Source organism: Artemia sp. Qi Xiang Cuo, chromosome 2 (assembly GCF_049724085.1).
Source record: "Artemia sp. Qi Xiang Cuo chromosome 2, ASM4972408v1, whole genome shotgun sequence".
Lineage (NCBI taxonomy): Eukaryota > Metazoa > Arthropoda > Branchiopoda > Anostraca > Artemiidae > Artemia > Artemia sp. Qi Xiang Cuo.
Window position 1 is genome coordinate 97,168,602 of NC_142795.1, and position 11,435 is coordinate 97,180,036.

An 11,435-nucleotide genomic window follows, 5' to 3' on the forward strand; every position below is an offset into this window, starting at 1 on the left:
CCATGGGTTTTTCTTGCGCAATTCCAATGTATATTTATATGTACCGTTCAAATCAACAGCAATTTCAATGTATATTTTCATGTATATTTCAAATATATAGATACATTACTACTAACACCAACAATTTTAAATCAGCGGTTACATCACTTCAGTTACAATTGATGTAACAAAAGTGAGTTTGTTCACTCTGCCTGGAGCCATTGATCTTTTTGCAGTCACTATCAGTCCTGTCGTGCTAAAAAGTCGTTTAGCTGTGGTACATGTGGCCGGTACAGCCAGAACTTGACGAGCGTAAACTGCCACTCGCGGGATCTGATACTAGTATTGGACCTTGGGGTCCCACAGAATGCCGCAAATGGGCTTCTTCTTTGTATCTGCTGAATTAAGCTGTTTTATAAGGGAGAACAAACCTGCACCTTCACCATAGGGCTCCTGCGCCCTACACTACAGGAGGAACTAAACTGCACATTTACCCTCTTTTCTCATCAACACGAAATAACCCTCCAAAATTCTTTTCTGAAAGAAGTGGTCATACTAGCTCTAGATAATCTACCAAGCGGGAAACTACCGCAAATCAGCATCGATTAATAAATTAAACCAAAAACGAATAAAAATAACAATAAATAACTGAGTCAACCTCAAAACGAGCAGAAATTAACATAAGTTGGGCTCAAAACCCCCATGCCTTCCCAAGGCCAGAACATAATTTTCACTTTACTGAAAAAATATAAATGTTTTTACTTTTATAACTTTGATAAATCAAATAATATTAACAGTTTTATTACTAAATATCAGTATATGTATATTAAACTGACAATGTATATTCATTTGTATTTTTGTCAGTAAAGTACAAATTATGTTCTGGCCTTGGGAAGGCATAGGGGTTTTAAGCCCAACTTATGTTAATTTCTGCTCGTTTTGAGTTTGACTCGGCTATTTATTGTAATTTTTCTTCATTTTGGGTTTCATTTATTTATCGATACTGACTTGTGGTAGTTTCGTGCTTAATAGATTATTTGATTTTAATTTTGCTCATTTTTGGTTTAATGGAGTTCTTTACTTTTCTTTGAAAAAACTTATTTTTTGGAAACAGTTTTTTTAATTAATTTCTGTTCGTTTCATATTGACATAGTCTTTTCAGGGAAAAAGCAAATCATACTTTAAATATTTTTGTTTTTTTCAAGGATTAATAGTTTGGCCTGCTGTTTGCGTGCTGGAACACAATTTTCAGAAAAATTTAACAACATAGACCCTTATAAAAATCTGGAAACAAATAGTAATGTTTAATTGAGTTTCATACCTCCTCTAGTTGACCTGAAATAGAAAACTTGATAATATTCGCAAACAAATTTGTTTACTTTCTTTGATAACTTACGCTATACACTTACACTTACGCTATTTTGATTTGGTCAAATTTTAAGAGCAGAAGAAGCCCTGAAAGTTTGAACATAATACCCTAAGTCGTTCTTGGGATACTGCTGAGATGCCTTATTGGGAATTAGCATAAATACAGTGCATTTTGATTTAATATTAATCTAGTTGACCTGAAATAGAAAACTTGATAACATTCTCAAAAAAATTTGTTTACTTTCTTTGATAACTTGGATACACTTACGCTATTTTGATTTGGTCAAATTTTAAGAGCAGAAGAAGCCCTGAAAGTTTGAACATAATACCCTCAGTCATTCTTGGGATACTGCTGAGATGCCTTATTGGGAATTAGCATTAACACAGTGCATTTTGATTTAATCTTAAGGCAACATTTAGTTTTTAAACATAAAGGCAAATGGGAAGGTGGGCGTGGGAGGGGGATTAGTTCCTCCGATCACTTTCGACTATTAAAAAGGCATCAGCCCTTTCTTTTTTCAATCGTATGAGCCCTTTTCGAAGTTCCTACGACCACTCCTTCGATACGAAGTGCCCTGGTCTAAACAACAACAAAAACAAAAAAAATGATACATTATACCCACATCAATCTCTACTATAAAAATGTCAAGCCTTCCAATCACTTTCGATTATTAAAAAGGGCACTAGACTTTTCGATTTCCAAACGAATGAGCCCTTTTTGAGTTTCTGTGACAACGTTTCCTATAAACACCGTATATGTCCCCATGGGAAAAATTAAAACCCTTGATCTAAGGGCTGTGACGGTGGTTACTATCCTCTAATACCTACTTTCTAGAACTTTAAACTATGTTAAATAGAAGGGCTATATCAAAATTTTGATTGGATATGTTTCGGGAAATCGTGGGTGTGGAAAAGGTGTTAGTTGCCTTCCAATCATTTTCGACTATTAAAAATGGCACAAGCCACTCCAATCTCTAATTGAATGAGCCCTTTTCGAAGTTTCTACGACAACTTCTTCGATATGAAGTGCCCTGGTCTATAGGAAAATATAATAAATAATAAATTGTGCCAACATAGTCCTTATATACCTCCAGGGCATAACTACAAAACCCTTGCCCTAAGGGTTGTGGGGGAGTAACATCCTCAAAAAACATATTTTCTCTCTGAAAATCAGCTATTCTGAACAAAATGGCTATCTTAAAATTTTGATTGGATGTGTTGGGGGAAACGGTGGGTGTGGAAGGGGTGTTAGCTGCTTTCCAATCACTTTCGACTATTAAAAAGGGTACTAGTTATTCCAATTTCCAATCAAATGAGCCCTTTTTGAAGTTTCTACGACAACTCCTTTGATACGAATTGCCCTGGTATGGAAAAAAATAATAATACACTGTGCCAACATTGGTCGTTACTTAGACAGCTCGATTGCGCTGCCTATGACAACATCCTGAATTGCCTAATGCTCTTTTACCTACCTCTTTCATCCGAAAAATCAGAAAGAAAAATGAACAGAATTTTAAAGTGGAAGGTAGAATTTTTGTTTCAAGAAACTTTTCTTCTTCTCCTTCCTATGAACCAATATACATGGCGAGCCCAAGATAACAATATTTATTTTTAAGAAACAGATTAGCCGGGATGACGGTTGACGCCCGGAGGTCGATATCGATAATCAAAAAAGAGAGAAAAATAAAACAAAAAAAAAACGAGCGGCGTATTAGTGACGCCGCCGCCGATAGAATCAGCGGCGGCATCAGCGCGCTGATGCAAGCTCGGCGGCGCGGCGCCGTATTTTTTCGGCGGCGCGCCGCCGACTTTTCGATGCGGCTTCGGGGTCTACTTCCGCCTGTACACTTTGGCCAATACTTGAAAAACCTCAGCAAATCTATTAGCAATAATCGTTTCATCATTAACAATTTCTTCTTGAATGAGTAGCGAATTGTGGGGAGCTTCTTTCTTCTTTCCCAATATATACCTATACATGCCCATTCTCCCACTGCTGATAATCCTTGATATTCCCCTAGGACGATAAAAGAAACTAAAAAGAAGCGCGGTAAAGGTCTTGAATTGAGGTTATTAAGAAGGAAGAATGTCAAGAAAACGATTCGTACTTCATAATATGCACAAATTTGTGGTTAAAGCATTGTTGATACGCTTTCGCTATACTTTAACTCCCCCCTCCATATTTCCCAGGAGTCACTCTTGTTTCAATCTGTAGGATTGCAACAAGAATAAACGCTTACGAAATCAAGAAGCTGAAAACACATGAGGAATATATAATTTAGACTAGCCTATATATTTGCACATTAGGGAAGGGGATTGGGGTAAATTATAGTGAAAGCGCATTCAAAACTACGATTTGTCTGCATATTATCAAGTAAGAATTGTTTCCTTAACATGTTTTCTTTTCAATGGCCCCAATTCTAGGCTTCTACTCAAAACAAACATAATCATGACTGCAGCTGCAGTAGGTGCAACCTATTGAAGACTGAATCACAGCGCACAGTAACCAATAACTGAAAAAAAAATTGGAAAAACTAACTAAAGAGAAAAAATTGCCATCTGACTGATTCAAAAAAGGTAACTATTATTTCGGTTAATCTTAAAAATAAAAGTTAATTGCGATTTTTTTACAGTGATTTCGAAAAAGAGTCTTAAACCCCTCAAAAATAGCGTCAGATGGAAATGGAAATTGCAGCATTGGAATCAGCAGGGTCTATAACATTTAATAGAATTACAGTTCTCCATCTTGAAAAACAAGGAAAATCACTTTTTTGCTTGGGTAGCACTGATGTGTCACCTTTTTTCTTCTACCAGGTTTAGTGGGTTACCACAACATCATAGAGAGATGTTTAATGACTCATTTAAAAGCTAATTCTCATGTCTAGATGCTATTTATAAATTTATCCATCTTCAAGTGCCACATGGCATTAAAAATGGCACTTTTAGTACCACGTCTTAAGTGGAAAAGCAGAGGCTAGCGGCCTACCCGAACATCGTAGAGATGCTCAATGGCTCATTTTATAGCTATTTCTCATATCTAGGAGCTTTTTTTACCATCCTTTTTTACTTTCTGTTACTTACCAGAATTTTTTTTACCATCTGTAAGTACCATGGCACTATAATAGCCCTTTTGGTGCTATTTTTCAAGAGGAAAGGTTTGGAAGCAAGAAAACGGTACCATTCCAATACTTATGGTCCAAAACCCTTATAACTAGAAGTTTACCATCACCCTTCCCATACACTCCCCCTCCCAGCCCCCTTAGTAATTTCATAAATCCTCTGCTCACCAACAGGCTACTGCAACATTAGCTGAGCTATTAGGCAGTGGCGTCATCGGGGGGGGGGGGGGCAAGGGGAGCAGTCCCCCAAATAATTTGGAAAAACCTCTATTTATTAAGTAATTTTAAAACTGGTGCTCGTTTTAGTTTCAACTTTGCTGTTTACTTCCCTCGGCAAATTTTTTTTTTTATTAATGTTATAAAGGTAGCCTACCATTAGATTCTCTATTTTATGCTCCTTTTGAACACAATAGTCGTTACCCTGAAAATGCCCTCCCCCCTCGCGATGGACACATGTCCATCGGCCATGTGCCCTTATTATATGTACGTTTTGTTTTTCTTTTCCTTGATTGCCACGTTGTAAATCAGTTGCACTGTGTAAACTAGGGTGATTGCAAAAAATCGAAGCCGGAATTTTGTTCGTCTGGGCCCCACAAAACGATTTTCCTTTCCAGATACTGAAATAGCCAAAATTTGAGCTATATCAACTGACGTTACCCCGTGAGTAGTACCCCCTCCATTGATTTGAGCAGCCAGATAGCAGATTAACATGGGATTTCAGGCGGCCCATTACACGTGGAGCTCCTAGTCCCTCGCACCTGGGTAATGCGATCACCTGTTTCTAGCGGGCGGCTGGTAAGATTTCCGGAATTCCAGGTGTTGTGAGGCAATATGGTTAATGGGAGTGTGGTTGGGATAATAGACAAGTAGTAATAATAGGGAATTAACATGGGATTCCCGTGACATCCCTAGGAAATTTACATGGGATTTCCACGACAGCCCTCGGACGTTACGACACTCCCTCGTAGTTTATCTAGCATGGGATTTTTAATGGTCAGATAGGGAAATTAACTTGGGATTCCTACGGGACCCCTCTGACGTCACGACACACCCTCGCGCTTTAAACGGTCAGATCGGACAAATAGCATATGATTTTAAAGACATGTTTCTGCAACACGCCCTCTGACGTCACGACACACCCTCACCTTTAAAAGGTCACTTAGGAAAATAAACATGGGATTTCTGTGACATGGCTTCTGACGTCATATCATCCGATACATAATTATTACACAAAATAATGATAGCGATAACAATAATAACAATTAATACTAACAATTCACTACCTCATTAACCTTAAACTGGTCAATATTTATTGAAAAGATAATCTGTATGCCCATGCCCACTCTAACGAATTTAACCAATCTTATAAAATCATCAAAAATTCTACTTTTTAAAGTGTTCTCAAACCAATCAGCTCCTCCAAACTATGAAAACCCCCGCCCCCTCTCAAATCCACTGACTCCTTACATGTATCCATAAAATGGATAAGATCTTCCTCCTTTCTACACATAGGGTACTGATAAGGGCTATTTTAGTCCTATATTTTCCAATGTATCTCCTCATTTGACCTCTAGTCAAAGACAAATATCAGATCACCTTTTCCAACTTAAGAATTCATTTGAAACCTGAAATGTTTATTTTTAAGTGTAAAACCTCAAAAGAACTGAAAATGCATGCAATATTGTCCCATGTCAAATAAATAGAGATTTTCGAAAACTGTTGGACATTATAGGTTTTACTTCATGCGTCACTTTAGCTTTCCAACTAAAAACTCCCCCCAGATTCTTTTGATGTATTTTGTATTATCAAAATCCTTTTTTTTAGATTTTTGGTTACTATTGGGCCAACTTTCTAACTTAATGATTTCATGGTCAATGAAAGACTATTGAGAGCCATATAAATTCGTTTTGGTACTTGTGTACTATGCGCCCCTCATTCAAGTTTATGCTGTCCAAAACTCAAGTACAAACCGGTTTCTTCATTAGTTTTTTTTTTCAGTTTAGCGCGAGACAACACAAAAGACAAGTAACAGAACAGATGGGATATAGATATTTCTGGCTATATATTTGCACATTAGGGGGGGGGGGTAAAATATTTGGACAGTTTATAGTTAAAAAACAATTCTTAATTTATAATATGCAGATAATTGTGCCTAATTCATTTGGTATGATGGCCCTCTGCTTTACCCCCCCCCCCCACCTGTAGTGTGCAAATATATAGTCCAAATTCGTTTCTAAAGTATTATATTTTCATCATATTTTGTTATATTTTATTATGAATGAGCGTCAAAGAAACAGGTTCTAATTAAATGAAGCACTTGAGTGAGTGGCGTATACTACACGTGTATCTTATTTTTTTATTTTCTACATGGTAATTAAGGAATTTTTTTGGCTCCTGATTGTGTTTCGTGTCGTTGATTTTGTATTTTCAGTCTAACGCTAGTTTTTGAGAATTCTAGGAATTCTAGGAATTTAGGTAATTTAGTTTATTTTGAACCAATATTGCAGATTTACGTTGTATAAACTGCTAAAGAATAGTTTTGTTCAAGTTTCATCTTCACTCTTTACTTACACCAGAAAAACTCTTCTTTTTTATTAATCAGTCATAGTCCTCTTTATGGAATCGAGTTTGACACCCTTTTGAAATATAATCATGGCTATTCTGTATATTTCACAGGATTAGGTAACTATAATTCTTATCTAAAATAACTGTTGCCATTTTATTTGTCTTCAGAAGGAATTCAGTCATGTAACCATGCAAACATTGAGTAATTTTTCAAGCCATTGGGACTGTCTTGTGACTCATGTGCTGTTTGTATGCCTATGAACTTGGTTCCGTCTCCTGGAGGTCTTGGTATCCCCTCCAGAAAATTCTCCCCCATTTTCTCAAACGATAATTTTTAATGTTCATTAGAAGGGAATTTGAAAGCTATACTCACTTGTTTAAGTCAGAGGCAATGATGTAGCTTTGCCCATAGTAGAGACGTAAGTGTTCAATGTATTATTATTTTTTTCCAGGAAGGGGTGGAGAAAAATGGAGAAAAAAATTCAGATTTTCTTAAAAAAGAAAATGTGACCAGGTTAATTATAGCTAAATACATTTGATCAAAATTAAGTAACTCACCCAATGATATTTGACATTTTATTAGTGAATTAGAGCTGGCGTGGGTGGTATGAGGCGCATATATTACACGATGACACTAGTCGATACTGATAATAAGGTCATAACCATTGGTCAAAAATGTTGGGTTTGTATGGAAGAGATCTCTAAGGAAAGTGATGCTGTCAGGGACCTAGAAGCTACGCCAACTGGTGGGTGGGATACGCCCCTTGTGGATTTTTAGAATTACTGAAAAAAAATGAAAATAGTCATTGTCCCCCACCCCTTAGCCTGTATTTTTGGTAAATCAGTGTCCCTTGAACCCAGTCAAATGAATCCCGATTCCACTGGGCCTAATTTAGTGGATGGCCTCATAGCTTGTGAATAGCCATTCAATTTTTGTGAATAGCCTTGTGAATTTTTTCCCCGTTTCAAGGGGAATTGCATTATTCAAATTATGATTGAAAGTTTACACTGCCAGACCTTGCATCGTCATTCATGGATCAGTGACAGATAATCATTTAACATCGTACCCAAGTCACTGGAAGAGCTACTTGTTATGAAGTTCACTATATAATAAGATCGGGAAAGAAATTTCGAATAAAATCCGTTTTTTAGATTCGTTCAGTTTCTGTGTAAATAACTCAGTGTTATTTTTCAAGTTCAAAATGCATATCACTACAATAGCATCTCTTTTTTTTCTTTTTTTTTTTTTTGTACGACTCTGGGTATGGAGGTATTGCATTTCTGCTGGACGAACTTTCGTTTTTGACGGAGCGCGGTTCTTTTTTTGCTATATTTGCTAACAGCTATTGGAGCAACCATGATTTTATATGCGATATGAGCCATATTCTAACTTGATTTGTTTTCTTATAGGTGGTTAAATCCTTTGTTCAAGCTTGGCTCTACAAACGATTTAGAGCTCCAGGATTTGTATCGAGTCCTCCCAAATGATAGGTCCTCTGCTCTTGGGAACAAGCTTCAAGAGTAAGTTCGTTGTATTTATTCTGCCATCTGGTGACTTAGTACTAAACCATCCAGCATGAAACTGCATAAGACTGACACTCTGGTGAACGCCTCACCTTACTTTCACCTTCTTTTAGAGCTTCCCCTTTTCCCCAGTCTCTTTTGATCTTTATAAATTTAAGGTATTTGTTTAATCATATCGTAGCCCATCAAACGATGTGTGGAAGATTTTTAATTTGGAATTTGGGAAGACACGGGTGGGGGGGGGGGGGGTGTTGTGGAAAGACAGTTACTTCTCAAGTTTTTCTTTTTAATCTCATAATGACTAGGTACATCTTTTACGAACTTTGCATCGTTTGTTTTTGAGGGATTGAGTCTGAAACCTGCCAATGCGAACAACCTAGCCAAGGTTACTCTACTTTTCTCTTTTACCCTGATGCGAACTTTGCAAAATCACCTTTAAGACTCTATAGTATAGTCCTTCTAATGAATTTGCTTGCGCCCCCGTACCAAACAGGTTTTTCTGGTAGGTAAAGATTTCTACAGGTCATTACACCTTTCAAAGAGACGGGTTTTCTATTGTGACATCGATTTTTTGGAGGTCAAACTCATGGTTACATGTTTATTTTTTTTTTTTTTTTTTTAATGGTATTTTTTAAATGAATTACAAAGCACTTTGCATAAACCTGTGAATTTAGGAAGGAAATTCCAATTACAAAACAAGTTAGTGTGACCGCCATTTTTGATCTGGTTAAGTGGGTATAATCTGGTTTGGTTTGTTATTGCGAGAGGATTACTCAATTTACATCTTAGTGGTAACTGAGCAATGACTAAAGGAACATTTGAAGGTGGAGAAAAAAAGGGGTAATTAGCGATTGGATAATTTTAAAAAGAAATGACCGAAAAGTGTTCTGGAGGAGATGGAGTGAATGTGTATTGTATAATACACAAGTGATGATTTGCACAGTGTTGTCAATTTTAAATAGTTTAGAAATAAAAAAAATTAACAAGAAATGGCTGAAAAGTGTTATGAGGGAGTTGAGTTGCACGAGGGTTCAGTTACGTGCCGATTCAGTTACACGGGGACTAGTTAAATGGGGTTGAGTAGCTCGGAGGTTCAGTTGTACCGGGTTTCGGTTATACAGGGGCTCAGTTACATGGGAGGTACAGTTGTTCGGGGTTTCGGTTATACAGGGGTTCAGTGACATGGGGGGTTCAGTTATTTTTTCTGATTTTGTGTGTTTTCACAAGAAAATAACTGGTTTTTTAGCAAACTTAGCCATAGCTACCTGAAACTCTGCATAAATATCTTCATTTTTAATCTAATTGCATAGCTACTAAAGGAACATTGAACATTTTTTCTGATTTTGTGTGACCACCCGGCACCCCAAAGACTCCTGAGCCTCCATTATAATACTTTTTAAGGCTTGATTATGTCTTTTCAGAACAAATTATTATTTTAGGGAATTATTTCGGTGAAACAGTTAGAGACATTTGAACGGTGTTGTGAGGTCCCTTAGCACAACCCCAAAGGGTTCCGATCCCCCCACCCCAACCCCCAAGGAAGCCCCCGGACAGCAAAGGTTATCTGGACCCCCAAAAGACCCCCGGCGCCCCGATGCCTCCTGAGTCCCCCATTATAATACTTTTTAAGGCTTTATTATATCTTTTCAGAACAAATTATTATTTTAGGCAATTATTTCGGTGAAACAGTTAGAGACATTTTAAGAGATGATTTTAGAAAAGGATTTGAGGGTGAAACTCTGTGGTCGCTATAATACACAAGTTCCATTTGAACGGTGTTGTGAGGTCCCTTACCACAACCCCAAAGGGCTCCAATCTCCCCACCCCAACCCCGAAGGAAGCCCTCCGGACAGCAAAGGTTCTCTGGACCCCCCAAAGGACCCCCGGCGCCCCGATGCCTCCTGAGTCCCCCATTATAATACTTTTTAAGGCTTTATTATATCTTTTCAGAACAAATTATTATTTTAGGTAATTATTTCGGTGAAACAGTTAGAGACATTTTAAGAGGGTTGTGAGGTCCCTTACCACAACCCCAAAGGGCTCCGATCCCCCCCCCACCCCCAACCCCGAAGGAAGCCCCCGGACAGCAAAGGTTCTCTGGACTCCCAAAGGACCCCCGGCGCCCCCGATGCCTCCTGAGTCCCCCATTATAATACTTTTTAAGGCTTTATTATATCTTTTCAGAACAAATTATTATTTTAGGCAATTATTTCGGTGAAACAGTTAGACATTTTAAGAGGGTTGTGAGGTCCCTTACCACAACTCCAAAGGGCCCCGATCCCCCCACCCCAACCCCGAAGGAAGCCCCCGGACAGCAAAGGTTCTCTGGACCCCCAAAGGACCCCCGGCGCCCCGATGCCTCCTGAGCCCCCCATTATAATACTTTTTAAGACTTTATTATTTCTTTTCAGAACAAATTATTATTTTAGGCAATTATTTCGGTGAAACAGTTAGAGACATTTTAAGAGATGATTTTAGAAAAGGACTTGAGGGTGAAACTGTGGTCGTTATAATACACAAGTTCCATTTGAACGGTGTTGTGAGGTCCCTTACCAGAACCCCAGCTCTGTTGTTCTAAGCCGTTTGATTTTTTCTTTACATGGTATTCGTTCAAAAAGCGAGGATTTCTGTTAAATAAATAATTGTTATATTTTTTCCGTTCAATTGAAAGCGAGGATTTCTGTTAGATAAATAATTCTTATATTTTTTCCGTTCAATTGAAGGCGAGGATTTCTGTTAAATAAATAATTGTTATACCTTTTAAAAGGGCTTTACGGGGTTTGAGGGGCTCTGTTGTTTTAAGCCAGTGTGATTTTTTCTTTACATGGTGTTCGTTCAAAAAGCGAGGATTTCTGTTAAATTAAAGGGTTTGAGAGACTCAGT

The 11,435-nt window shown here is 37.7% G+C and overlaps 1 protein-coding gene across 1 annotated transcript in view; it reads left to right on the forward strand.

Moving 5' to 3' along the window:
* The window catches only part of LOC148955868 (ATP-binding cassette sub-family C member 4-like), a 31,387-nt gene extending 22,834 nt beyond the window's left edge, over positions 1-8,553 (forward strand). The window contains exon 2 of the mRNA XM_089108393.1: positions 8,439-8,553. Within this exon, the coding sequence (XP_088964519.1) occupies positions 8,439-8,553 (115 nt within the window). The remainder of the gene's footprint in view (positions 1-8,438) is intronic.
* Positions 8,554-11,435: the final 2,882 nt, after the last annotated feature.